This window comes from Ambystoma mexicanum, chromosome 10 (assembly GCF_040938575.1).
Source record: "Ambystoma mexicanum isolate Mex_15411 chromosome 10, UKY_AmexF1_1, whole genome shotgun sequence".
In the NCBI taxonomy this organism is placed as follows: Eukaryota; Metazoa; Chordata; class Amphibia; order Caudata; family Ambystomatidae; genus Ambystoma; species Ambystoma mexicanum.
In genome coordinates this window covers 1,287,692,672-1,287,719,938 of record NC_090932.1, presented here as the reverse complement: position 1 = coordinate 1,287,719,938, position 27,267 = coordinate 1,287,692,672, and the positions used below count along the sequence as shown (strand labels likewise).

At 48.3% G+C, this 27,267-nt stretch overlaps 1 protein-coding gene across 3 annotated transcripts in view; it reads left to right on the top strand.

The window, feature by feature from the left end:
* ASCC2 (activating signal cointegrator 1 complex subunit 2) overlaps positions 1-27,267 on the top strand; it is a 1,015,237-nt gene that overhangs the window by 855,683 nt on the left and 132,287 nt on the right. For all 3 annotated transcript variants that reach the window (XM_069619287.1, XM_069619286.1, XM_069619285.1), the window contains one exon: positions 8,068-8,167. In XM_069619287.1, coding sequence (XP_069475388.1) covers positions 8,068-8,167 — 100 coding nt within the window. The remainder of the gene's footprint in view (positions 1-8,067; positions 8,168-27,267) is intronic.

Sequence of the window (27,267 nt, the reverse complement as noted above, 5' to 3'; positions counted from 1 at the left end):
GCGCCCCTGCGCTGAAAGCAGGACGGACAGCACACTATCCAAGAAAACAAGGCCCAGTCTCCAGTCAAGTAGCCTCCAGGGAAGGGTTCGAGGTCGTAAGAGGTCAGAACAGGCTGAGTGACGTCCCCCTGGGTACCAGGTGAGCGTTACAACGTGTCTCTACAAATATAACATGTGTCTCTAAATGGCACTTCAAATATAACAGGCCTCATTCTATAGCAAATACAAATGCATACAAAGTGGCAGAATAAGGTGGATAGTCTAATGTCACTACTTCATGTCACTGCTAATCAGAACTAATCAGAATGAATGATGGATAACTGGATCCCTAAATGGGTAATGATTCTCTAACAATGGGTAATGATTCTCTAATGATAACAAACCAGGCTTCTCCATACAATCTGGTTTTACAGGGCTACCTTGGCTTTTATTGCAAATGTTATTTTAGACGCTATTTGCAAAGAAGCTTCTTGGAGTTGATACCTTTACACAGCATAATTGTCTGGATACTCATTTCAAACAAGATTCACAAGTGCGAAAAGCAGTATTAAAACATCTATTTGCTGCTGTTCCTTCAAACATCCCACCGTCTTCTCCAGGTCCTGCTCGCTATGCAAAACATGTGATTCTAAGCAGATCCACAAGCCTCAGAAGGCATACATTACTCACCGTAATTGTATTTCTGATGCTTGTATCTACTTAAATTAACATGCGCCCACCCTTCCTGCCCTCTTGGAGTAAAGGGTATGTACATAGACAAAAATACTTACACTTGAAATGTAGTACTCTCACAGACACTTCATCCTCCCTCATGACAGAAACAAACAATCTGAGGGACTTTGACGCGTGACGGACCTTGGGTACTACCGACTTCGCACTAGGGATAGCATTACAGACATGCCCTGTCAACGTCCCTTTTCGACTTTTGAAAACACATCATGCAATAGTCTGCACGTACCACTAGATGATGGCCTATGCAAGGCATGTTAATCTAAGCAGATACCAGCATCAGGAATAGGATTACTGTGAGTAATGCATGGTGCACTCACACACACATTCTATCTCGCGCTCTCGCGTGCTCTCTCTCTCTCTCTCTCTCTCTCTCTCTCTCTCTCTCTCTCTCTCTCTCCCCCTTTCTCTGTCTCTCTCTTTCTGTCTGTCTCACTCTCTTTCTGTCTGTCTCTCTCTCACCCACACCCACACTTACACACACTCACTCTTAACTATTACCAAAGCAAAACCATATTTCTGACACTTGTGGATCTGCTTAGATTATATGCTCTGCGTAGTCTGACATCTAGTGATAGTCGCAGAGTATTTATTACAAGATTTGTTTTTGAAAGTCAAAAATAGAGGTTGACAGCGCATGTTAGTAATCTAGCCCTAGTGTGCCGTTTACTGTATCCATAGTCCTTCACGCATCGAGGTCCCTCATTGTTTCTTTCCGCCATTGTGGTTTGTCACAAGTTGCAGAGTCCCTTTCCATGCTGATGCCTTTCACTAGTTCAAAGTTTATTCATAGACTTCTCTTTCTTTCTTTACTGTCTGTTTTTGCCACAGCGTCATCCAACTGCTCGAAGGCCCTCGACGGACAACTCCATCATCAACGATTTAATTGAATTGACGACCAGACGCTGCCTTCACGGGCCTCGACCCTAAGGAGAGAGGGGGGAGGTCTTCAAACAGCTACTCCTTTTAGAGAATGCATATTCTGCTACCCCTTTTCCTTTTTTCTCGCCTAACTGCACTTTCCATTTATAATGGAAAAAAACACTGTTTAAATTTTGCCATTTTGTCCTATCTGCCATAGAAGATTCCTGTGGAAGGACACGCACGAGTGTGCAATTACTGTCTCCCTAGGGACCACCCTGAAAAGCTTTGCAAGTCCTGCAAACTTTTCTATCCGAAAACTCTTAAGAACCGCCGAACCAAGTGCTGGGCCATTCAAGCAATGCAGGCCAAAGCCTCCATCGACATGGCAGAGGATTCCAGCAAGGTCAGTATTGGTGTCCTTAGTGACACCAAAGGCGACCGGGGCTCATCTGAACCCGATGTGCGGGCCCTTGACTCCACTAAGCAGTCCGACGGCTCTGTGACGGGGACGACACCCAGAAGCCATAGCACGTACAAGTCCAAACACACCAAGCACATAGCCCACAGCTGACATTCGACAAAATCGCTGAGCTTCAAGGCCCACGTGGTGTTCGCAGGAAACGTCTCTAAATCTTCCCTGTCGTCTGGGCCATCGCTTACGCTTTTGCCTCATGACCGGCCCCCAAAGTTGGATCGGACACAGCGCACAAAAAGGCCCTACTTTCGCATGCCGAAAAAACAGACAGTGAAATGCGCATCAGCGTCCCCTAAACATACACCGAAAATGCAATAACTAATTTAAAAACATGTCCTCACTACCCTGTTAAAGAACAGGTCACCAAAAAAATCCAAATCCTCAATGCCTTTTCTTCCCAAAGCTGTCAGGTTATGGGTTTCTACTCCCCTGTAGACAAACTTTCAGGGGCTGTTCATCACAAGGATCAGGCACCCTCCCAAGCCACCCCTACCCCTTCAGGCTTTCCACCCTCCTGTGACTGGACTAATGAACAATTCAACAGAATTATGATGAGGATGTCATGCTTTGTTGACTTAATGGACAAACATCCAGAAGAACTAATGTCCCTTAGAGACGCCTTGCAGTCAGGGGCTACAAAACATCATCCCTGTGTCAGAAAACCATGTCTTGACCCACAGCCAAGCACTTCTGCTCTAGATCCCCCAGCCTCGACTTACCAAGACCTCTCTCAGAACATGTATGGTATTGATCTCTCTGGGTCGCAAGCCCTCCTTACTTGCACCTAACCTCACAAGGGCGGTTAACCCTAGAATCTAAAATGTATTCAGGCCAGCGCCCACAGACCCCCTGTATATTAGGGGTCAGCTAAAACCTGACTCACTGGTCGGCACCACTACCAGAAAGAGGGCTTGCAATCCTCTGGTGTTGGCTGATGCCCCATCGGACAAAGAAAGTAAAAACATCTACACTTCGGAAGAAAGGTTGCCTCCTCTGCGGCATATCAAGCTAGAATTGCAAATAACACTTCACTCCTAGCTAGTTATGGCTGACACAAGTGGGGTGACTTAGCACCGGGTTGAAGCGGTTCCAGAACCCCTAAAATCATAATTATTAAACACAATCACAGATGGCAAGCAAGTATCTAACTGCATCCTTAAGAATAATCTTGATGCAGCAGACAATGCATGCCGCATCATCGCAGAAGGCACACTCATCAAGCGCCACGCCTGGCTCAGACAGTCTGGTTTAAAATTAGAGACACAGGCCACCCTCCTTAACATGCCGGTGGATCCTAATGTCCTTTTCGGTAAGTCTGTCGAAGACGCCCTCAAGAGCGTGAAGGAAGAGTATGACACTCTTAAATCCCTCTGCCAATTAACCAGCAAACCCTACGTACAACAGGGCTCCTCAAACTCCAGAAGGTTTTGGGCCCTCCACCACACAGCCAGTGGACATGCTCTACATCCCAAAGACACGTCAACTTCCTGGAACTTTTGGCAGTTATCAAGGCTCTTCAAGCCTTTCAGCAACATCTTTCAAATCAAACAGTGCAAGTCTTCACACACAGCACCACTGCCATGTTCTACATAAACAAGCAGGGAGGCACACACTCGCAGTCTGTCCAAGCTATCCCAAAAAATATGGAAGCGGGCACTCAAGCGGAACATTTTCCTAACCTCTTAACACGTTTCAGGGAAACTCAATACTTTGGTAGACACTCTAAGCAGATACCCTCTACCAGAAGACCATGAGTGGCAACTCAACAAAGATATCCTAGGCAGAACATTCTCCCAATGGGGTCATCCCCTGTTTGATTTGTTCGCCACAAGCCTAAACGCGTCATGCCCAGACTGCACGTCCTGGTTTCCCCAACCAGGGTCCAAGGGGAACACCTGTGATGCTGGAAATGCATTGGAGGGACAGGGCCCTCCATTTCCTTGTCCTGTACTCCCTTATGTGGGTATCAGGTAATAAAACTGCGGCAGAAATGTCACAGGTAAAAAAAACTTGCTGCAAAAATGTTGTGGTTTGACCTGGTAACCTATTATACCATTTAAGGGGAGCGGGGGTTGCAGGGGTGTCCTCCGCTTCCCTTAAATGGTATAATGGGACCAGGGGTCGCGGGGGTGTCCCCCTGCATCCTTTACATGATTGTGGTGGCAAAACTACTGCATTTTTGCCGTGATTTTTTCTATACACTGCCATTTGTGCCACGATTTTAAGACATGGAACCCTTATGTGTGTTCTGTGATGTTTTCTGCACAGGAGTCCAGTTGAGACCCCTGGCAGTACACCTCTCCCTTTTTTTGGTTGTGATGGACAGAGACCTTTGGGATTCCTTATGGCACCCATGTGTGGGGGTACAACCCTGTACCCCTAGTGTATATTTGTGGGCATCTGTGTGTTGCCCACAGAGCAGGGTATGGGCTGGTGGCAGCTCCATGCTGAATGTGACAGGTGCTGTGAGTATCTTCCATTTTGGGATACCCAGGCCCGGCCATAGGAATTAGTGGATTCCTGATAGAAGGCAAGATGGCCCCTGTGGCCTCTTGGTTTCTATTGCGTGTTACCTTGTTTTCCCAAAGTCCTGGGAAGCCCTGACTCTGTCCATTCCCCTGATTGGCTGTTGAGTGGAAGAACTATATATGGTATTGTTGGGGAAGTCCAGGCCAAACTGGTTGGAGCCTTCCCAGTGATTGTATGTTGTGGGTACACCCTTGGGGTGGGACCTGTGTGAATAGAGTGTGAGACCAATATGCATTCTATGGTATGGGTCTCTGGTTTCTGTTTGTTTGACACAATAAATGAGATAGCCCTGCCTGAAACTGACATGAATGCAGTGTGGTGTGCTGAAAGGCTGGGTGCTTGTCCCAATCCCCAATCCTTGTTATCGGTATCTGGGTGGAAGTGAATGGCCTGAATGCCTGTGAGCCTGATTGGCTGGCTGCATGCATGAATGCCCTTCCGTGTGATTGGCTGACTGTAACTGGCTCAGCCAGAGTGAATGAGGGACAGATGTGTATATCTGGGGAACTCTCACTTACCAATTTGTTCAGAAGCTGAAGTTGAAACTTAAAGCTGATCATTGAAGCCCAGCTGGAGGGGAAGATTGCTGCTGCATTTCCTTTTATGTAATCCAAAAGCTGTTGAGTCTGTTGAGGACTGATCCAAGAGAGGACCTGGCTAGGAGACCTCTCCCTGAGCTACGAGGGACCATCGTGCAAAAACTGCTGCTCTTCATCGAAGTACCCTGGAAGCCAGTTCTGTGAGTCTGACGTCCGAGAAGGGTCTGCCGAGAATCCTGAAGAGAGCCTGGACATCGAGGGTTGTTGAAGTCCATTGGCATCAACCGGGGTCGGAAGATTTCCGTGACCGCTGGAAGCCCAGTCGAATCATGTTGCCCAGAAGCGGGGACACCTTGACACTATGCTGCTCGACACCGAAGCCTAGAAAGCTCCACCTTGCCTAAGAACATTTGAACGAGGGCTCCCTTGCCATCACCGTCGACCACTTTGTCCCACCGGAGAAAGTGGAGGTCGCTGGCTACCGAGGAAAGTCAGCCGGTGGGTTTCCTGCCACCAGAAGCCGACAAAGACGTTCTGAGGACACTGAGTGAAGATACAAGGTCCAGCCTGTAGTCGAGTCCCGATCGCCAAAGCTATACTGAAGTACGTGCTGCGGCTGCAGCACCGACAGGCCAGAGGACTGCCAAACGCGACGCCCGCTGCTGGGCTTGCATCCATCACCGCCCAAGCTTTTTCAAGTCCCCAGAGTCTTACTTGCGGCACCAAACATTTTGCATCGAGGTCTACCGCACGCCTCATCTTCCCAGGACTTCCACCGTCAAGGAAACGCTTGATCGTCGAAGAGCATTGCGAAGGTCAAAGTTGCTGTACCACTGCAAGTGCTCTACTTTTTCTCCAGGTTCTCGACGCCCAGTGGCTCCTGCTTTAAAGGGAGTCCACCCTCAAAGGATATCGTCAAAGAACCGCCGTAGACGCTCTCCCACTTCAGGTACATCGGGTGGTTGAACCTTTTAACCAAGAAGCAAGGCTTATTGAGCATTTAATGACTGGGTTTGTTCATTCTTTCATTACAGGTTGCCCAGGTGGGGGGGATCCTCATTCAGAATTGTACATCTATATCCAAAGAAAGCATTCTGCCATTGCTTAACCTGCCTTCCTTATTATCTATGCTGATACACCTTACTGAATTATTTGTATGCTCTATTACAACTGCCAGCAGTTGATGCATTTTAAAAGAATCTAAAGTCTAAGTGTGGTACCACACAGAATTGTATACTTTTGTCATTATAGAATTACCATGCTACAAAGTGTGTTAATGAATTGGGTGTATATCGCTGAATCTTATTTATATATAAAGAACTGTGTTAGCACATAACATAGTTTGTGGACATTCCTTTGTGGGGGCTTGGGGACTTGCTGTACTTTAAAGCCACCCTGCATCACCTCCTGAGAGCTTAAGCCTTGGTTGCTTGTCCATAGCTTCCATATAGTGAACCTTGGGTGGGGTGCTCTGTGCCTCTACCCTGCCATATAGAGGGCGGAATAACAGATAGCCCCCTCCAGTCTTTACAGGAATCACCAGGCCCAAAGCTGGAAAATACTTTTGAGAACTCTTTTATGGGGGTCAGAAAACCAGCCACCCCTGCTTTGACCAAGGAGGAAAGTAATTATATTCTAAGTCAAAACATAGATTGTCTTTCTTTCTTTTCATAGTGGTAGGGTAGATGTAAGGATAGCATAGGTTTGACAGGGAACACAGTGTATTTGCTGGGCATCCTAACAAGCACCCGTTTGTTGTTTTTTAGAACAGGGAATACATTTTAGCAGCAGGGAATAGAGAAGAGTTTCTTTAATTTCAATAAAACATCTTGTTTAAGCATGTCCTCTTGTCCGTCTCCTATTTCTGACTTATCACAGTGTAGAAATTATAAGTCTTATGGTGTTGTATGCTGAATAAATGCTTTGATTAGGGAGCAACTCTTTTCAACCCTATGCCGCATATGAGAGCAATGTGTCCCCCATGGTTGTCAGTTACTCCTGAGAACCCGAATGAATGGATGTTCCATAGGTATTTATTTAATTGATATATCGTAATCCTGATGATAAATGATTAACCCAATTTACTGTGTTCTTGTGGTGTGCATGGTATCATGTTGCTGAAAGATCATAAATTACAAATCTGAATGTCAGCACCTGTATTTACATTGTGGGGTTTCAAATAACATGCAGGAATTTAGTAAAATCTGAAATATTGAAATACGTTTCTTTCTGAATACTGTAATATGTTTGTGGGCAGGAGAAATGCATGCTTCATTAAGTTTTCCCAATGAGTATCCTTAAGTGGGAGGAGTATTTCCATACGGTCTGCATAGCTTGATGTGCCTAGGGAGTTGAGCTGCGCCTCTCTTCATGTCTGGGGTAACTTTGTGGCCTTGCAATTTAGGCATGACTTCTCTTTGGGAACAAGGGCAGGACAGATTTGCATATGGTTGGTCCTTTTATGTAATCGTACAGATGAGATGTGAAAAAATGGCCAGGTCTACTAACGAGTAATTTACAGTGTTTAAGAATTGTTAGTTCAGGCATTTCCATTCAACTCTTTATTTACCATAGATTCCAAACCTAAAAGGGGGTGCTTGTAACTTGTAGAGCTCATTAGATGAGGAATGTACAGACAGGCGATATATAATCTTGCCATAAGGCCTGGACTTGTTTTTAATTCCAAAGCATGCCCTTCATACTCCATGTATCTCCTTTTAAATTCTTGTTATTTCTCTGTGCTCACATTTATGCACCCCTTTCTTATTCCACCCATCTCTCGTATTGCTCCTGTTCCCCACCAATTCCGTTCTAAGTCTATAACATTGGTTTAAGGTTTGACATTAGTCTTGCTTTACAGTGTGTCTTGAACAAAGAGAATCTTCCACTACTCTGTTATAAATGGTATGTCTATTTGCGTTACTTCCACAGGCCCTTCACTATCCCACAGGTTCTGAGGACTCGCGGTCAGGTGGAGCAGGACGACAGGCAGGAGGATGAGGAGGATGAACCGGAAGAGGAGGGTGTAAAGGTATTTGTGAAATTCTTAACATTCTGTAACAAAGATTTTTATGCACCGCAACTCCAAGAATCCTGCAAAAGTAGCAAGGTATAACGCAAAGATTACAGCAAAGAAAGGAGATCTGTTCATGATGAATACACTAGATCTCTTGCTTTCTGCCCCGGTGTGGGACACCAACCAGTCTCGTTCACAGTCAATGCATGACAGATACTGGCTGATGTGGGCTTGGAAGTAGGCTTGGGGCAGTTTACTGGATTGGAAAAATGTGACTATTCTTGCATCCAACTCGCATGTCCGTCCAAACTGGATGGGGATACATGTCCTACTAGAAGTACAAGAGTCCTAATTGAGGTCTCTTTGTTTTTCTAGATCTTTATGAATGATACGATTATATGTTTGGGTTCCATATCTTCTGAGCCTTCAGCTCCCAAGAAGGGTTATGGAGCCTATTTTACCACATAGAAGACAGACAAAGTTCTATTTTGTACAAAAAGAATGGCTAAAAGTGGCAAAACTTTGTCAAGCATCATTTGGCTAGAATGGTGGCAAAAAAGACTGACAGTAAAAAATGCAGATACTCGTATGTCCATTCTGTTTTGCTCCATACTGAATGGGTGTCCCCACAGGGGACTGGACCAGAGTCTTTTGCACCACAAAACGCATGTTCTTCCCCTTTAATTTACCAGCAGGCTTCTCTAGCCCCTTCTCTGTGCACAACCTCTGACCTCTTTTCCACGTGGACGGGATCAGACCTGCACTGCACCACTGCACTTTTGTACTGTGTGTTTCTTACCAACCTTTATTTTTTGTACAATCTTCTTCCTTTACCATAGCTTCCAGTGTCCCATACTCCCGGCGTATGTCTCTCACAAGCAGCTTCAGTCAGTGTGTGTCCTGCGTGGACTACTTCCTGGGTTGGATCCGCACATGTTCTGCCTACTGTGTCTGCAGTCTGCCCAGTGGGATTCTTGTGTAACCTGTAACTCCCTGACGCTGAGGTTATTAAAGAACAGTTTTTTTATGTAGGAATAGGTTTTCTCCTTGTCTCCTCCAAAACACTTGAAGGCTTTCACCCGAAGGAGTCCCAAGTTGGACAAGGTAAGTAGCCTTTGTTTTCTAAGGCACCTGAGCAGGGGCAACTCCTTCACTGGGAAGTCTCTCGCTGAGAAGTCTGGAAGTCTACTGATCGTTTGACTGGCACCGGTCATTTGGCATGTGATCCGGTAGCCCTTGAGGCCTAAATGTCGGGCTCTTCAGTTCGTCAGCACTGCCCGGGTCACACAGCAATACCGTACAGGCAGGACATTTCACTCAGTGCACTGGTCACCCCTGCACCTCATACCCCTTGATCCATATATAGTTTGCTTCACCACTCAGCGGTATGGGCATATCAATATAGGCATGGCCCCTGGCTGAGAGGCCATGGCTACTTTGATTTCGACCTCGGCTGCACCTCATTTGGTGACACAATCTTCCTCAGCAGCTTTTTGATGAGTATTTGTTTTATCAATTCATGGGCTTAAAAAAGTCTCCCCAGATGGCAAGCATTTTAAAGGATCTGATTTAGGAGGTGTTCCCTCAGGTGCCTCCTGCTGTGCTGCACTGGCCCGCCTCAAGCTCCTGTGCTTTCCGCATTGAGTTATCCTCCAGCACCGCCTCAGGTGCCTGCCACTTCAACCTCGGGTACAGCCTCAGGCACCAACACCGTATCCAACTACAGAGCCTCCGATATTTCCGCTGCCTGCTCACAAACTCCAGAGGCTCTAGCTCTGTTGGATCCTTTGCGTCCCTGACTTTGTGGGCCTGTGGGTTTCACAGAGTGAAACTTTGTCTACCTTATTTTTTGGCTTTTACTTTTTCTACATCGGTTCTCCTCAAAGAGGACCACACCCTTGCTCAAACGAATGCAGATGCTCTAATCTCCCTGACCAAGAAAAGCTCTAGAGCGAGATTTCTGATTTTCTTCTGGACCTGCTGATAGATCACAGGGCTGGCTACTCGTCCTGCAGAGGCATAAATAGTGGCTCAAGTTCTCTTGGTGCTCTCTGTGGCACATTTAGATATGACAAGCCACTGCATTAAAAGACAGTCAGATAGAAGAATGTCAGCGTGGAAACATGCTTCAAAATTCACAACTTGCATGCAGGATCACATTTTGGACCTGTCCTCCAAGAGTGTGTGTTCTGCACGTTCACAGACTAAGAATTGAGTAATAAAAAGGCAAGTTCACCAACAGCAAAATCGCTGACAATCCTGCCGAAGCAGCCTACTAAATCTTTTAGTCCATCTTAAAGCAGAAGTGAATGGAGACCCAGACCTTGTCGATTTTTCCGATGAGTCCAAGGGAGGATATCCAGGCAGCCTGACTGGTCACCAAGCACACACAATCGTAAAGAGAGGATTGTTCCTAAGCTCTTTTACTCGCCCCCTCATCATCAGCCTCTGACAGAAAGAAGGCCTCTATGTCCAGAGTGTCCCTGTAAAAGGCATCTATTTGGAGCACAAGCGTCCTCTCATCAGACTCACTTAGCTTCTTCAATGGTTTTGGTGGATTCCGCCTACCGCTTTGCCACACCTTTCTGCACACCCCCACTCTTACAGTTAGCACAACATCCTTGAGCAGTGCTGGAGACTCAGTTTATGGAATCCCTAGCAGTCAAATCTGTCCCTGCATCTACCAGCGACAAGGGGTTCTATTCAAGTATATTCACAGTTCTAAACCAAAGAACGACCAGGCGGGCCTGTGGGAGTTGTGCTGTAACTTTCCTTTCTAAATCTTAACTCAACTCTGGGGAAGCTCAAGATTGCAAAGTTCCTTTTAGCTGGGGACTGACTTTGGGGCCTGGATCTGAAGGACACTACCTGCTTGTTCCACTTTGCTGACCTCTTTGGCAATTCCTATATTTCAGAGTTATGGGGCGTGTGGCGGGTGGCAAGAAGGAGTTGGACACATTAAGGGCATATTACCTTTCTTTAAATTAAAAGTAAAAGGCCTATCTTTCCCTATTGCTAACGGGATCACCCTGCCTATCTAAATTAACTGAAGGTGCTTGTCTGTCAGCAGGAAGTTCAAAAGTAACTATCCTCAGTCCCAAACCTAACTCTACCTGACCCTACCACTAACATGAATAACTCAAAATGGCCAAAAGAATGTCTCTTTTCTTGGTCGTCTCTCTTCTTGCCTTACTTCCAGCACTTTGCCTTTGAGTCTATCTTAGATCCTGTGGTTATTGATACTCAAATGTCTGTCTTTGTATGTAATATATGCTTCTTTCAGTTATTTTCCTTGATGGTCTCTTGAGACTTCCTTCATGAGCTCCTGTAGCTTTTCCCAAATCATTGTGGGCCATATACTCTCTTTAGTGCCAACTTTACAACAGTTTTTGTTCAAATACTTTCTCCAGCATTGGATCTTTCATGGATTCATATGCTGTGAATATTCCCCATCGTCAGGCTGGGAATCCCCAGTTACCTTGATTTAGTAATTTTCCTATGGAAAAAAATTGACACCTTGAGTGTCCCATCAATGACGTTGTGGGTGCTTTTGGTCCCCACCAATAGGACTTCGAGTGTATAGCTCTTCCCCAGCAGCTTCCCCACAGAATTCAACCGTCTTTCGAGCTGGTGAGATTCCTTGCGTTCTACTCTCTGGAGAGAAAATCACATTCTTCAAAAAATGTATATTTCTTCAACTTTCTCCATCCGGAGCAACCGACATCTACGTACATGGTTCCGTTTACGACCATAGAGACCCCATGACCAAAAAAGTCCTTATTCAGGCCTTGTGACACTTGCAGCCTAGTAAATGTGTATGAGGGTGATAGGTATTCAGAATGTCTTTAATGTCTTTACCCTAATCGTTCCACGGAAGGATGTGACATCTGCCAGGGTTTGTCACAAAAAACCCTTAAGGACAGAAACCGTTGTCTAATCTGTTGACTCAATGAGGGAGCGTACCCGGTATCAGAAGTGGTGTCGTCAAGGAGTGGGAGAGCTACCACTCCCTCTGAGAAGAGGTCACCATCATGCCAGAGATCAAGGTCTGAAGAGCCGGTTGCGAAAAAACAAAAAACAGGTGCGCCAAAGTCCTCCTCAGGTCACGATAAGGCCAAACATTCCTTTCCTGTTAAAACACAACCAGATAGTGGTGAGGGGTCCTATACTGGGTCTAAGCACTCGACCAAGGACCCGCTGATGAAGACACCATCTGAAAAACCGAGGGATAAAGCTTCACACCCATCGACAAAACCCACATCTGAGCTGTCCAGGAGATCCACTCCGACGATGGACAAACAAAGATCCAAAGGAGCAAATGGGCCAGAGGACCTCGTATTCGTCTTCTATGAGAAAGAGCTACTATTCATCATCAGAGTCTTAGAGATCCTCCTCTGGGCATGAATGATCCACAAGACACCTTCAACGACCAAATCGTCGTTGAAATCCACTCCAACGACATTGATGACAACTTTGTCGACGACGGTGGTCGCCGATGACCATAAAACATAAATCGTCTGGAAATAAACCTACACAACCATATACCGCCATCTTGATGGAGACTATGGGAGCAGCTATACAGAACAGTATATTAACCTACAAAGGTATACTGAAAACCCCAACAGGAGAAACAATAGAGCATGGCCAGGTTCCTCTAGGAATGTCTCCTATAAGTTACCCAGACATCATGCCACAAGAGATTTTACAGCATGAAATCACTTCAGATTTTGAGCCTCTGACAGAAGAATGTCCAGGTGTCACTGACTCCGATCCTGAGGAAGGATCTTCCCATCCTCCTATCCAAGGACCATCAAGAGTGGAAGACATAACTCTAGGAATTCAGACACCTACTCTACCATCAACACCTGTGGGAATGGGTGGTATGAATCCACAATACCCCTTACAAACCTGCAATCCTTGCTCTCCCTGCAAGTGCTTGGAACACTACAATCCCTATTGGGACAGCTCAATGCCAGGTTTCCGCTGCCGCAGCCACTGACAATTCTGGCATACGGAGAAGACCAAGGTACACCGCAGCATCAAAGGGATCCAGGCCATCCCTTTAGAGACCAAGACAAACTTCCTAGAATTCAAAAAACCTCCTAGACCTCCACCTCCACAAGGACATAGTCACGTACACGAGAGCAAGAGGAATGAGAATTGGTAGACACAGACCAGGACACTGGTCCATGGGATACAAGCTCCACCACCTTTTTGTCTCCTCGCAGAGCCGACATGTGGGATATGGATGATCCTGACAAGATATGCAGAGTAGTCCTGCTCAGCACTCGCAACCAGATGACATTGGGGCTTTTCACTCCATGATGTCTAAAGCATGCCAAGAGTTTGGTTTAATTCATGAAGAGGAAAAGGACTGTTTCCTCTTTGACCACATGGGTAAATGCAGGAATGTGCTGTTTTCCATACCCATCTTGACTCATGTTTGACAAGAGGGCCTCCGTACTCTGAAACATCCATTTACAGAGCCACCAATTAAAGGTAGACTGAATAAAAAGTTTAAGGCAACAGGCACAACACCAAAATTCCTCACTTCACAACCCGCTCCAGAGTCAGTGGTATCAGCGGCAGCAAGTCACAGGGCTCATACGCAGCACAAATGTGCCACTCCCCTAGACAATGAAAACTGAAAAATTGATGCCTTTGGAAAAAAATGTACTCACCATTGGAGCAACAACTGTCAAAGTAGCAAATGTCTTTGCAATAGTTGCTCCATACGATCAAGAGATGTGGCATCAGTTGGCTCCTATATTGGAACACTTGCCGGAACAGCAGAGGAAGGAAGCCATGATGCTAGTGCATGAAGGGGAGGAAGCCTCGAACCACAGTATTAACATTGCTGTAGACCTTGCTGAAACAGGGTTCAAACAGATTGGCAATGGGGTAGTTCTTCGGCAGGCATGGTTACGTTGCACCGATTTCTGGCAGGAGGTATAGCACAAAGTAATCGATATGCCATGTGAAGGGGAAAATCTGTTTGGGGACAAGATTGATGAGGCCCTTAAAATCATGAAAGCAGAATCAGACACTGCTAGATCTCTTACAACCCTATAGGGCAGGTGGTCCTTTCGATCCTTTCGAGGAGCCTCGGGTAATTCAAGATTCTTGTCCTCCAGGGACAAAAAAAGCTACAGTAGACCCGGATACTACTCTCAGGGCTACAAGAGAAATGACCAGTCCTCCCAGCACAGCAGGGAGTACCATCAAGGGCAGTGAAAGCGCAGATCAGCCACCTCTCAAAGAGGTAAGCAAAATAAGGCCCAACAATACTGCCTCAGGGGCAGATATGGGGGGAATTGTGGCATTCTACCTCAGAGAGTGGCAAACAATAACAAAGGACAGGTGGGTGCTAGATGCCATCCAGTACGGCCACTTGTTGGAGTTCAAACCCGCACAGATCCCAATACCTCCCGTAAAGGTATCACATCTGCAGCTTCAAATTTTACAACAGGAGGTACGTCAAATGTTAAGGAAACAAGCAATCGAAAGATTTGTTCCTTTGGCAAGAGGAAAAGGCATATACTCCAGGTACTTCGTCCTCAAGAAACCAGACGGGAAGTGGCAGCCTATCCTGGACTTGCGAAAGCTGAACAAAAACATCAAAAAGCAGAAGTTGAAGATGGTAACACTTCAGGATGGCATAAAGGCCATACAGCCCTGCGAATATCTGGCGGCGTTAGACCTTAAGGATACATACTTTCACATTCCAATACATCCAAGGCACCGGAAGTACCTCGGAATCATGGTCGGTGAAAGCAATTACCAGTTTCAGGTACTCCCATTCGGCCTAAAATCAGCACCCAGGACGTTCACAAAATGCCTAGCGCCAGTAGCAGCCTTTCTCTGAAAACAGGGCCACCACGTCTACCCATATTTAGACGACTGGTTGGTTCGAGGTTCAACATATCAACAAACCATGTTTTCTCTGAGACAAACAGAAACTCTTCTCCAACAATTGGAATTTGCAATAAATGACACCAAATCTTACACAGTTCCGTCAGAAAATGTGGTGTTCTTGGGCGCTCAATTCCTAACGTACCAAAGTCTTGTAAGACCGTCATCAGACAGGGTGAAAAAGTTGATAATACTATCAAACTCTTTCATGCCAAACAAGTTTATCATGGTTCGCACATACATGGCTCTCCTAGGGACCATATCTTCCTGCATCCCTCTAATTTCCCACTGCAGGCTACAAATGCGGCCAGTGCAAAAGCTTCTGGCTACCAGATGGTCCCAAATCCAGGGTTCCTGGTCAGACAAAGTTACCATCACTCGGACTCTCTCAAACACACTAAAATGGTGGACATACCCCTGCAACATTGCAAAGGGAATGCCCCTTGTGGAACCCAACTACCATCTCATGATTGTGACGGATGCCTCCCTGGCGGAATGGGGAGCTCATTTGGACAAGCACCAAGTCAAAGGCCTTTGGACTCCTGAAGAATCTGCCCTCCATGTAAATGTGCTGCAACTGCGGGCATTACATTGGGCTCTACAATCTTTCCTCCTGCTAATCAAGAATTTGGTGGTTCGAATCCTCACGGACAACACAACACAACCACAATGTTTTATCTTCGGAAACAAGGTGGTACACAGTCACACACCCTGTCCCAAGAAGCACAAACCATTTGGCACTGGGCCATCCAACACAGCATTCTGCTTCAAATCTTCCACCTTGCGGTGATACAGAACAAGCAAGCAGACACCCTCAGCAGGGATTTGTCGCAGTCACACTAATGGCAACTGCACAACATCCAGATATCCAAGATCTTCTCGACATGGGGTCATCCACTCACAACAACAAGCAGTGCAAGAAATTTGCGAGCAGAATCCCACATTCCAACTCTCAAAGGGACGCATTCTCGTTCCCATGGACTGGCATGTTCGCATTTGCGCTTCCCCGTTCCCTCTCATCAGGAAAACGATAAAGATGATACGCAAATGTCTCTGCAAAATAATCCTGGTGGCCCTGTACTGGCCCAGGCAGACCTGGTTCTCGGACCTCCTGCAGCTGGCAGTGGACAATCCAATCCATTTAGGATCTCACGCCAATCTCCTATCCCAGAACGATGGGATGATTCTTCATCACCACCCAGGCTCTCTCAAATTAACAGCATGGCTCCTGACCGTGCCAAATTCGGACACTTGAGCATCCCTCAAGCCTGTCAGCCTATTCTAGCAGTGGCTAGGGCTCCTTCTACTAACGTTTCCTATAACCACAAATGGAAAGGATTCTGTACATGGTGTGCACAGCAGCCCAACCTGCATCCACTGGCAATAAGACCTCATAAGGTTTTTCCTTACCTGCTAAAATTGTCAAAAGAAGGTCTAGCGATCTCTTCTATAAAGGTACACTTATCAGCAATTTCTAGATTTACATGTAAAAGATCACCCCCTCTCTACAGCAACAGGCTAATCAAACACTTCTTAAAAGGGCTTTTTCGTACCTTTTCTCTAAAGAAAGAAATTCCACCGGTATGGAGCCTGAATCTTGTCCTGGCAGGTTTTATGAAACTTCTGTCCGAACCTGAGAGAATTCTCAGAAATGTGCTAATTCCACTCTACCTTAGAGACCCCAGCCCTTTTGCTGGACTCTAGGACTTTTTCATTTTTACCTGGAGAGAGTGAGACCCTTTTTTCCCCACTCATGTATTTTTCTGTGATTTGAACACTGTGCTTCTTTTGGTTGTGGAGTCTGACAAACTCCATAGGCAGCATCTTTTACATTGTGGCACACAGCACCTTCCGTGCAGTGGCAGAGGGAAGTCTTTCAGATTTCCCAAAGGTTTAAATACCTTTCTCTTAGATAACTACTGTTTCCAAGAGCAGTGAAGTGAAATTGACTTTACTTTCATGTATAACTTTCTAGACCCAGCACACACTATCTTATAATAGGGTGCTGGAGGGGTTACTTCGTATCCCTTTTGTCTAGTTTCTCATGTAACATTTTTCTGTTACCCTTTCCTCGATGAATGGCTGGTGGCAGCGGTTTACTTTTAACTACCGTGGTGTGTCTTTACCGCGGGCTGCGTTTGCAGCTGCAGTAAAGCATCCAAGGGTGCCATTTTTATCAAAATGACCCGGTCTTCATGGAAAGGTCCTTCTTGAGATTTACTCTCAGTGCCAAACTAGGTTTGGTCCCTTTCTACATTTTGTCTTTGGGGGGATTCACGAGTGAAGCTCGCCTTTGGCTCCAGTATGTCTGGCGGGGGCAGGAAGTGAGGGAGGGGCCCAAAACTCCCTGTGCTTAATCCCCTTGGCTACAAGAATGTACCCAAGGATGATTGACCGTCTCACTGTCCGTCAAGGACAGCCACTCTGCTGTTTGACTGGCAGCTAGGCTGGAACGAATGGGAGCAACCTGCATAAAAGGCAAAGCTTTTTGGCTTGGAAGGCAGAGTTGACCACTGGACGAAGCAATCCGAAGAAGAACTTGGAAGAGACGCCTGCTGCAATGCCTGGACCGTTGGTTTGCCTGGTGAAGCCCTGCTGCTGTGCTGAAGCTCCGAATTCGCCTCGACTAGAGAAGTGCTGCAAGAACTTCTCCCCTTGAGTTGGTGGGACCAATCAACTCCAAAGCAAACTTGTCTGGGCATCCTCTCGCAGCTGGCTGTGCTTCCTTGCTACTGCAGGAACCAAAGCGCCAGGTTGAGGAACACAAGATTCAGAGTGCATCACTTTTAAGTTGGCCCAGAGCTCGAGGAACATTCTCCGGAAGCAGGACTGACCGAGCCACCTCAACAGATTGCTGGACTCCAGATGCAACGAAAAGCCCATCTCGACAGCCAGGAACCGTGGTGGTGCTATTCACAAGGGTCGCAAAGAGCTGAAATTACAAAGTGCCACTGATTTGAAGATTGCCTGTTGCAGTTGCTGACTGTCCCACTGCAGTGCAAGAGTCTTCAAGACGTCCTCCCTCTTGTCCCCACGACTGAGGCCCAGGAACACAGGATCTGCAGAACTGCCCAGGAACAGAAGCCATCTGCACCTTTTTCTTCAAACCAAAGCTACTGTACAGTCTAAGAGAATTTACCTCTTGTCGTGTAGCCTTACTTGATCTCAGTTGAGACTTGTCTTGGCTGCTCCTGTAGAGTTGCTAACAGCTTCTTTACCTCACAAGCCTAAACAGCTTGTGGCCCTTCTTTGATTTCTTCTTTTTTTACAAAGACTTCTAAAACATTGCAAGACTTTTTACCTACCTCTGAGAAGTGCTTCAGTCCACCTAGACTTTTGCCCAATTGACATTGGCCTGGCCTGGCTCCCTGAATGACTCTTCTTCCCTCTGACTTTGTGTTTGGTCTTCCTTCCGGGAAGGGGTTAACTTTCTTTGCATTGGGGGTTTCAAAAAGTACTTACCCTGCTTCAGAATATTTGTATAATCTCCTTGTTTTATTCTAATAGCTCTTTTCTTTGACACTCATCTCTGTATTGCTCTAAACGTAACAGTGATATATTAATGTCCACAAGTGTCCTAGCTATTTAAGTCACCTGAGGGTGTAGAAAATGGCTCGGTGGCATCCCAAATGGGTGTTTGCTGATTTAGAGACACTAAGAGTGTGCATTTTGAAGGTATTTGTGTGTTGCTATTATATTGCTCCCTTCTGAAGAAGGCTTATTCAAACTGATTGTTAAATAAATTAATACTTGTTTAATCAAGAAACCTTGAGTATAATTGTTTATTTGGATGCTTGTCACTGTGAATCTCTGTGCAACTCCCCTACAGCTCACATTGACACCTCTTGAAATAAGCCTGGCTGCTCATTCACGCTACCACCCCGGTGGGAGGCCGGCTGGCGGGCTTCGTCAGCGAGTGGGAAAAGATCTCCACCAGCCGATGAGTGCTGGACTCTCTCGCCCATGGACACACTCTAGAATTCCAGCAGAAGTCTCTGCGAATACCACCGGTGGCCCGGCAGGAGTAGAACATCCCTCAGCTCCTGCAGGAAGTATGGGCCATGTTAAGAAAAGTTGCGATAGAGCTGGTTCCAAGGTGACAACGGGACTCCAGAGTCTACTCCAGATACTTCTTGGAAAAAAAAAAGAAGACCAGGGGCTGGAGGCCCATTCCCGAGCTGCGGCGTCTCAACAAGTGCCTCAAGTCCCAAAAATTCAGGATTGTCACGTTGCAGCACATGCTCAGCCAACTGGAGGGAGGAAACTTCCTGACATCACTGGATCTGGAGGACGATTACTGCCACGTCCCCATTCATGAGAAGCACAGGAAGTTCCTGCGCTTTGTCGTACAGGAAAAGCACTACCAATTCCAGGCCCTTGCCCTCAGACCGAAGTCGGCGTCCAGGTTGTTTACAAAGTGCGTGGCACCAGTGGTGGCCCATCTGCATCTACAGGGGATCCATGTGTACCCGTACCTCAACGACAGGCTCATTCGTGCCAAGTCCAGGGAGGTCTCAGTTGAACACACAGACAGGACTGTACAGCTGCTGACAGGTCTGCGATTCTCCATGAACTATCCAAAGTCCTGCTTGATTCCATCGCACAACATGCTGTTCCTGGGGTCCAGGCTCAACACAGTCTCTTGCCTGGCAGCCCCCTCGGAGGAGAGAATAGCGGCCATACTGGGCAAGGTGCAACAGCTGTTGGCACTGAAAACCTCCACGGTACTGACCACCAAGTTGCTGCTCGGCATGATGTTGTGTATTTACCTGATCACGCTCTGCAGGTTGCGGATGCGACCCCTTCAGGAATTCCTTGATGCTCGCTGGATCAAGATGTCCAGAGGTTTCGCAGACAAGATTGTTCTCGACGAGGAGTTCTGTCGAGCGATAAGGTGGTGGGGCATGCGCTCCAACATCTCCGAGGGCACGGATTTCCAGAGCCCCCCATACCAGGAGAAGGTCACTACGGACGCTTCCCTGGAGGGTTGGGGAGCCCACACCAGACGTCTCCACGCCAGAGGCCTGTGGCTACCGGAGGAGAGGGAGCTCCACATCCATGTCCTGGAACTGCAAGCAGTGTTTTGGGCCCTCAAGTCGTTCCTCCCTTCCCTCAAGGTCAAGGTGATGAGGGTCTTCACAGACAAAACCACCATGATGTTCTACATAAGGAAGCATAGGGGCACCAGATCCCCAGCGCTCTCCAGAGAGGCGCAGGACTTTTGGCACTGGGCCGTCGCCCAGGGGATGTTCCTCATTCCGTTACACCTGGCTGGACTCAAGAACACCATTGCTGACTCCCTCAGCAGGGAGCTGCGCTCTTGCCACAAGTGGGAGCTTAACCAGGATCAAGTGGACAGCCTCTTCCTCAAGTGGGGCAGGCCCCAGATCGATCTGGTTGCGACGGCGACACACTCCAAATGCCAGAGGTTCACCAGTAGGTTCCTCCAGCCGGAGAGCATGGGGGCTGTTTTCTCCTTCCCATGGAAAGGCATGTTCCTGTACGCATTCGCTCTGCTGCCTCAACTGCTGCGAGTCATTAATCAACTCAAACGGCACTGATGCAGGATGATCCTCGTCACCCCGGCGTGGCCGAGGCAGATTTGGTACTCAGACCTTTTCAGCCTGTCAATGTCACCTCCAGTCAAGCTGCCAGTGGTCCAAGATCTGCTTGCCAGAGAAGGAGGCGCAATACTACATCACGACCCAGAATCGCTGAACCTGAAGGCCTGGCTCCTGCAGCCTTAGAGTTTGGTGGGTATGAGCTACCAGCGGACTGCAGGGAGGTCCTTGCCAGAGCGTCATCGACTCGTAAATGCTATGGGCACAAGTGGAAACATTTCGCAATGTGGTGCCGGATGCAGAAGATCAACCCTCTGAGGGTAACAGCCTTGCAAATCCTTCTGCACTTGTCCTTGGCCAAAGCGGGGCTGGCACACAGCTCCATCAAAGTGCATCTGGCAGCTATCTCCTGTTACATCAGGTCTCTGAGACGGTCTTCTTTGGTCACACCGTCTAGTGAAGGAGTTCCTCAGAGGACTGTTTTGATCGTTCCCGCCGGTGAAGGCACCTGCCCCGGTGTGGGAACTCAATGCTCATGCGGGTCCCCTTCGAGCCTATGAACCAGGCCCCTCTCAAGTTCCTTTTGTGGAAAACAGCTTTTCCTGTGGCCATCACCTCTGCCAGGAGGGTGGGTAGAATATAGGCCCTGTCCTACAAATGGCCGTATCTGACTTTTCACGGCACAAGGGTGGTGCTGCGGACGCATCCCTCCTTCATTCCAAAGGTCCCGTCGGAATTCCACCTCAACGAACCTTTGGTGTTGCCTGTGTTTTTTCCGGCACCTTCGTCACCGGCTGAAAGGACTTGGCACTTTCTGGATATGGTGTGTGCTCTGAAGTTCTATGTGGCAGGCACGTAGAGTTTCCGGAAGACATCTCAACTTTTCGTGAACTTTGGTCCTGTGAACCATGGGAAAGCTTTGTCCAAGTCTTCCAGAGCGATCGCTGCAACAATGGCATTCCTGTCTGGTGTGCAACTGCTGGACATCTACAGGGCGGCTACATGGCAGTCTACGCACAACTGCACAACATTCTACTGCGTTGACAGGGATTCCAAGGAGGAGTCTAGGGTCGGTCAAGCAGGCTACGCAACCTGTTTGCTTGAAGGTGAGCCTGTTCCGGAGTTAAGAGTAATTGCTTCTGTTGAGCCTTGCCAACTCCTGTGGTTGTGTAATGATGTACTGCTATGTATTCTTTATTCATGAGCATGTGAATCCATGCCAGACCCCATGCTGGAGAAGGAACAAGTTATTTACCTGTAACTATTGTTCTCCAGCAATGGGTCTGGCATGGATTCAAATGCAAACCCTCCCTCTTGCCCCTATACGGCTCTTCTTGGTCATACTGACACTTTACGCGCTACCAAATCTGAAGATGGTTGCCAGAGGGAGGGGCTTAGGGAGAGGGCAATCATTGGCTGGGGCAGTATGACCCAGAGCTCAGTGATTGGTTTATAGAAGAAAGTCAGTTTTTAAGTGAAAGTTAAACTGTTTTTTCTTTTACCAACAAGTCCCGGCCTGACGATGGCGAATATTCATGAGCATGTGAATCCATGTCAGACACATGCTGGAGAACTATCGTTACAGGTAAGTAACTTGTGTCTTCTCCAGCATGGGGTCTGACATGGATTGAAAAAAGTTTTGGCCGATTTTTGCTTGATCGTCTTCGATGAACGACCGAGAATGGCAGCCGTGATACACTATGGGCGAATATCTTCATCCACCGTCGGATCGTCATTGAAGTTTCGAGAAGGCCCAGCCTTGGTCCTACCTCGTGCCTTTCAGCCATGACTGAAGAGAAGAAGGAAAGTCGAAGCCTCTTCAAACTCTGCGCGAAGTGTGGATTAGGAAACATCTTTGTGGAAGATTGGCATCATAAATGCTTATATTGCCTGCATCCGGACAACGATGAGGAAGGATGCGAGGTGTGCCGTGGTTTCTCGAAGAAAACCAAAAAAGACAGCTGCAGCAGACTGTAAGCGTGGCTCAAGTCGAGCAAGACCACTGACTCAGCCTCAGGGTAGAGTCAAGCCTCATCTAGGACTGGCCGGTTCGAGGAGAGAACTCCCTCTTCAAGGGATCTTGACCTCCTTCCAGACACCACGCTTGCGGGTTTCCAAGAGAAGGCCAAGCTCTGCGATGCTAGCTCAGTTGGGTTCGCTGCTGATGCTGGTCCCTGATCGGGCAAAAGGCTATTGTCATCACTGTCAGCCTCCACAGTGAGCCTACCAACGAAAGCGGCCTCTTCAAAGAGAAAGTCCCTATCCCTGTCCGAACTCTGTGTGTGTGGATAAACCAACGAGGGACAAGTACGGAGACGACTCGTCGGAGCTGACTAAGACCTTGCAGCATACCAGGTCAATTGAGTCTATGACTGTGCCGTAGACGAAAACAGCGATAAGCACATCGTCGACGAAGTCAACGACATCCACTACGGCAGCGCTGAAGGAGAGTGTGTCCACAAAGGAAGTGACAACCACTCAATGGGTGTCCTTACCCCTGAAGCAAGATACGTCTGCGGAGGCAGCGACAAAGGCGGCGGCCACTCCGTGGTCAGGAAAGGACCTGGCGGTGGCACAGGCCCAACTACCGCCTGAGAAGGAGAGAGAGAGAGAGGCGGTCCCTCCGGTGGAACTTCCCTGGTATGTGGACCAGAGGGCTGCTCCAGGTAGACTGGAGCAGATCTATTCAAGTACCGACGAGGGAGAGCATGATCTGCATGACGGTTCCTACACAGATCATGAAGGGGCAGGATCTGGGGGCAGTGGACTCAAGTCCCCTGCTCGCAAGAGAAGACTCGTCAGCCCAGACCCCACTCCACTGGCTCCTTTCACCCATAGACCTAGGGACATGTCGCTGGACATTCTAACGACCCTACACACACTGGTCACCGAAATCCAGCAGAGAATGCCTCCACAGGGACCGACGCCTCAACGGGAGACGCCAGAGCCTCTGAGGTTGAGCTCAACCCTGCGGAAGAGAAAGTCCAAAGGGGGCACTGGTCCTCGGCATCATCCGACGACTCCACCACCACCTTGTCGTGAGAAGATCCCACCCGGAGCCACGGACACAGCTACCACGGCTACAGGCGACGACTATTTCATCGTGGCTGACTGAGAAACAGCGTATATGAGCACCATAGGGCCTCCCAACCGGACGAAGTTGGAGTCTTTCATTCTATCATGTCAAGGGCCTCTGAACTGTTTCAGTTGGTTCCTGACGAGACTAAGAAGGTTTCCTGTACAAGCTGCACGAGTATAGAAGAAAGGCCATTATGTCTGTTCCCTTCCTGGACAACATCTGGGGGGAAGACCTAGCTCTAATGAGAAACCCAAGTACGGCACGCCGAAGCGGGAAAGATTGGAGAAAAAGTACATGGTTCCGGATCCAGCTCCCAGGTGCTTATGGTCTTAGCCCTTGTCTAATTCGGTGGTCTTGGCCGCAACCTGGAAGTGCTCGGTGAAGCAGCCATGGTACCTCTGGACCAAGAGGGGGAAGAAGCTGGATGCAATGGGCAAGAGGATAATTTATACAGCAGCCTCTACCATCAAGGCAGCTACGACCCTAGCCATTTTGTCTCGGTATGACCGGGACCTATGGTTCAAGATGGGTCCTATTCTGGACTTCCTGCCTGAAGACAAGAAGGTCGAGGCACTAGAACTCTTTCAGGAAGGTGTGGACATCTCAGACATGGGTTTCCGCCAGATGGGAAACGGGGTGTCCCTGCATCGTCAAGGTTGGTTGAAGGCAACAAACTTCCGCCAGGAGGTTCAGACTAACGTACTGGATATGCCGTTGGATGGGGAGAACCTCTTCGGAAAGGCAGTTGAAATAGTCTTTGTAGGCAATAAAGACCAACAAGGACACGGCACACTCCCTGGGAACTTTGCAGCAGCTACGCCCGTCCTTTCCCTCTTCCAGAGGAAAACCAGGTAGATCTCCCAAGGGTTACAATACCCTGTACTGCTAGCCTTTATGCTCCTCCACTCAATAAGCGTACAGGGAAGGGGGGCACTCTTGCGCAGCTTTGAAATGGCTGCGTGAATGTACAGTTCTGTTCAGGCTGACATCTCAAATTGCTTAGAAACCTCTTTGGTGCTAGCCTGATCCTTGCAAAGCTGAATTTCTACCAGCCAAGGACAAGTAGCAGGGTCTGTCTTTCTCTTGAACGCTGCAGCTGAGTGAAAGCCGAGATATCCAACCCGCTAAGACACCGGCACAATTCTAGCAGAAGTCCCGCTCCCAACGTTCATCCTCTGTGGCAGCTCTCCTGCCGAGAGAGCGTGGCTTCCGAGGCTGCTGGAAGGGAGGAGCCTTGGAGGACCTCCAGGCGGCACAGAATACATCTTAGCCAGACTTTTCCTGCTGGAGAGATCTTGTTGTCGGAACCTTCATTGCCGACACTGAACCAAAGCACGGAGTGACTGTGTTGCCGAGGGCGGGAGACCTCCCCTATCCCGTGTTGGATAGACGAGGGTAATAGAGTAGCCTGCTCCCGTCTGTGGAATCGGAGTGGTGGACTCCGATTTCAGAGCTCAACACAATTTCGCCTTATCTGCTACAACGCTGACACACATTGGAGCTCCATAAATCAGAGGTAACGGAGCAACTGACAAAACAGACCGAGGAGCCCCTGCAGAGACCATTGACAGGTACCCGTGCCCCCTACTTTAAGATCCTGGTGGGAGCCAAATACGTTCCGGGCTACTGCTTCCTCTGGGGAGGTCTATTCTGGCTCCACAGTGTTGCTGAGACAGCGGGGTCCCTGCATGCCCTGCCCTGTGGAATGGGCTACGGCAGACATTCTCACAATTATTTATGCACTGTGTGCCCCTGCAGAGGGAGGCTCTCCTCTATCCAGGGGGGGAATAAGACTGTCCCCCACCATACTTTGATTCCGGTGGCTGGTGCACACTATGGCCCACCAATTATACGATCCTCAAGTGCAGGGCTTTTCACCATCACAGGGTGGGCTGGGCGGCAGGCCCCACAGATCAAACAAACCGCCGGGCTCTCCTGAACACACAGGGTGTAACCCTTACTTGAGGCCAGGCGCTTTCCACAGTGCTTCCTTCATGGTGAAAGGCATCCCCATAGCAACCTCCTTGGTCCACACCCAGTCAGTGGCCACAACGCTACCTAGCTCACCTGTGACGCCTCCTAAGAGTCCTGCTACTATACGCCACTAATATGTGGGTCAAGTCAACTACAGTCAACCGTAAATTTGGTGCTGCTTGCTGTGAATGCAGAGTGCCATTCCGCCTATGTGGGAGCCCACAATCCACTCCGCCCCACACAGGGTTAGTTCTTCAGGATATCGTTGGGGTTGCGCTGGGCCCACCTGACTTCGGTAGCGAGGTCCATGACCATGGGCCCCGGTAGTTCCAGCTCAGGAACTGCTCTAGGTGCCCATTGCCTACTAGATACCATCCGGCCTGAGTCTGGGTAGTCACCCTTTAAGCTCCATCTGCAGCACCTGGCCTCATTGTGACTCTACTATCGTCTCCCAAATTCAGCTTCCACGTGACACTCGGGCTGGGACATGTTGCGAGATTTGTTGAGTCTGCACTCCTTGGCGTCTGCTGGGCCACCGTCTGTCGATTGTACTGAAGTGATCGTCCCCCTCCTAGGACATAAACCTTGTAAACAAGGGCAAGCTAGCCATCCTCCTTATTCCTTGATCCTCTGGGTCGGGCACTGAGTGGACCTCCGCCGTTGGGGTAGAGCTACACAAGCGCACTAACTATTGACCTATCTCTCGGAGGGCCTGATCTCCTGATCTACTGTGCTGTACTGCTGGGGGGCAAAAAAATACCTGCTTTGTTCACAGAGGGTTGGGCCCTTAAAATTTTACTCTTCACCTTGCTGGATCTGTCCCATCGCATAGCCCTGCCTTAACATTACACATATCCTGGTTTGGCCATGACTAAAGGGGCCAGCAAGAAACAGAGCTCTATTAACATGTTCGCCAAATCAGCATCAAAGCCTGGCGAGGCCCCGCCAGCAACCGAAGCTCTTCCTACTACATCCACAGCATCTACAAAACCCACAGAACTCCAAAAAATTATAGAGTATTTGCGAGAGGGATTTACCGCACTTCACACAAAACTTGATGATATGAGCAGGCCAATCAGTTCTATCAATGCCCGGATGGAAAAGACTGACTCCCGAGTGACCGAGGTGGAGTCTAGGGTCGGCCTGGCGGAAGATGATATATTGTGTCTCCGATACAAGGTGACCTCACTACCTAATCAAGTTCAGGTGATTAGCAAGGAAAGTAAAGATCTGGAGTCAAGGTCTAGGCGCAATAATTTGTGAATTATCAGAGTTCCAGAGGAGAAAGTCGACAGCCCCATTGAATATTATGTGGAGCGCATACTTCTCTCACTACTAGATGTGCCCAAGCTCTTGCCGCAGTTTGCGATTGAACGGGCCCACCGGTCACTGGCTGCGAAACCCAAGCCTGGGGTCCCCCCCCCGTCCCATCATTGCCAGAGTACTAAACTATTGTGATAGGGATGCTCTGTTATGTGCATCCAGAGCCAAAGGTGAGCTGAGGCTTGGCTCTGCCAGGATCCACTTGTACCCAGACTTCTCCGTTGCCATCCAACAAGAGCAGAAAACATTCCTAGCCGCCAAGAACT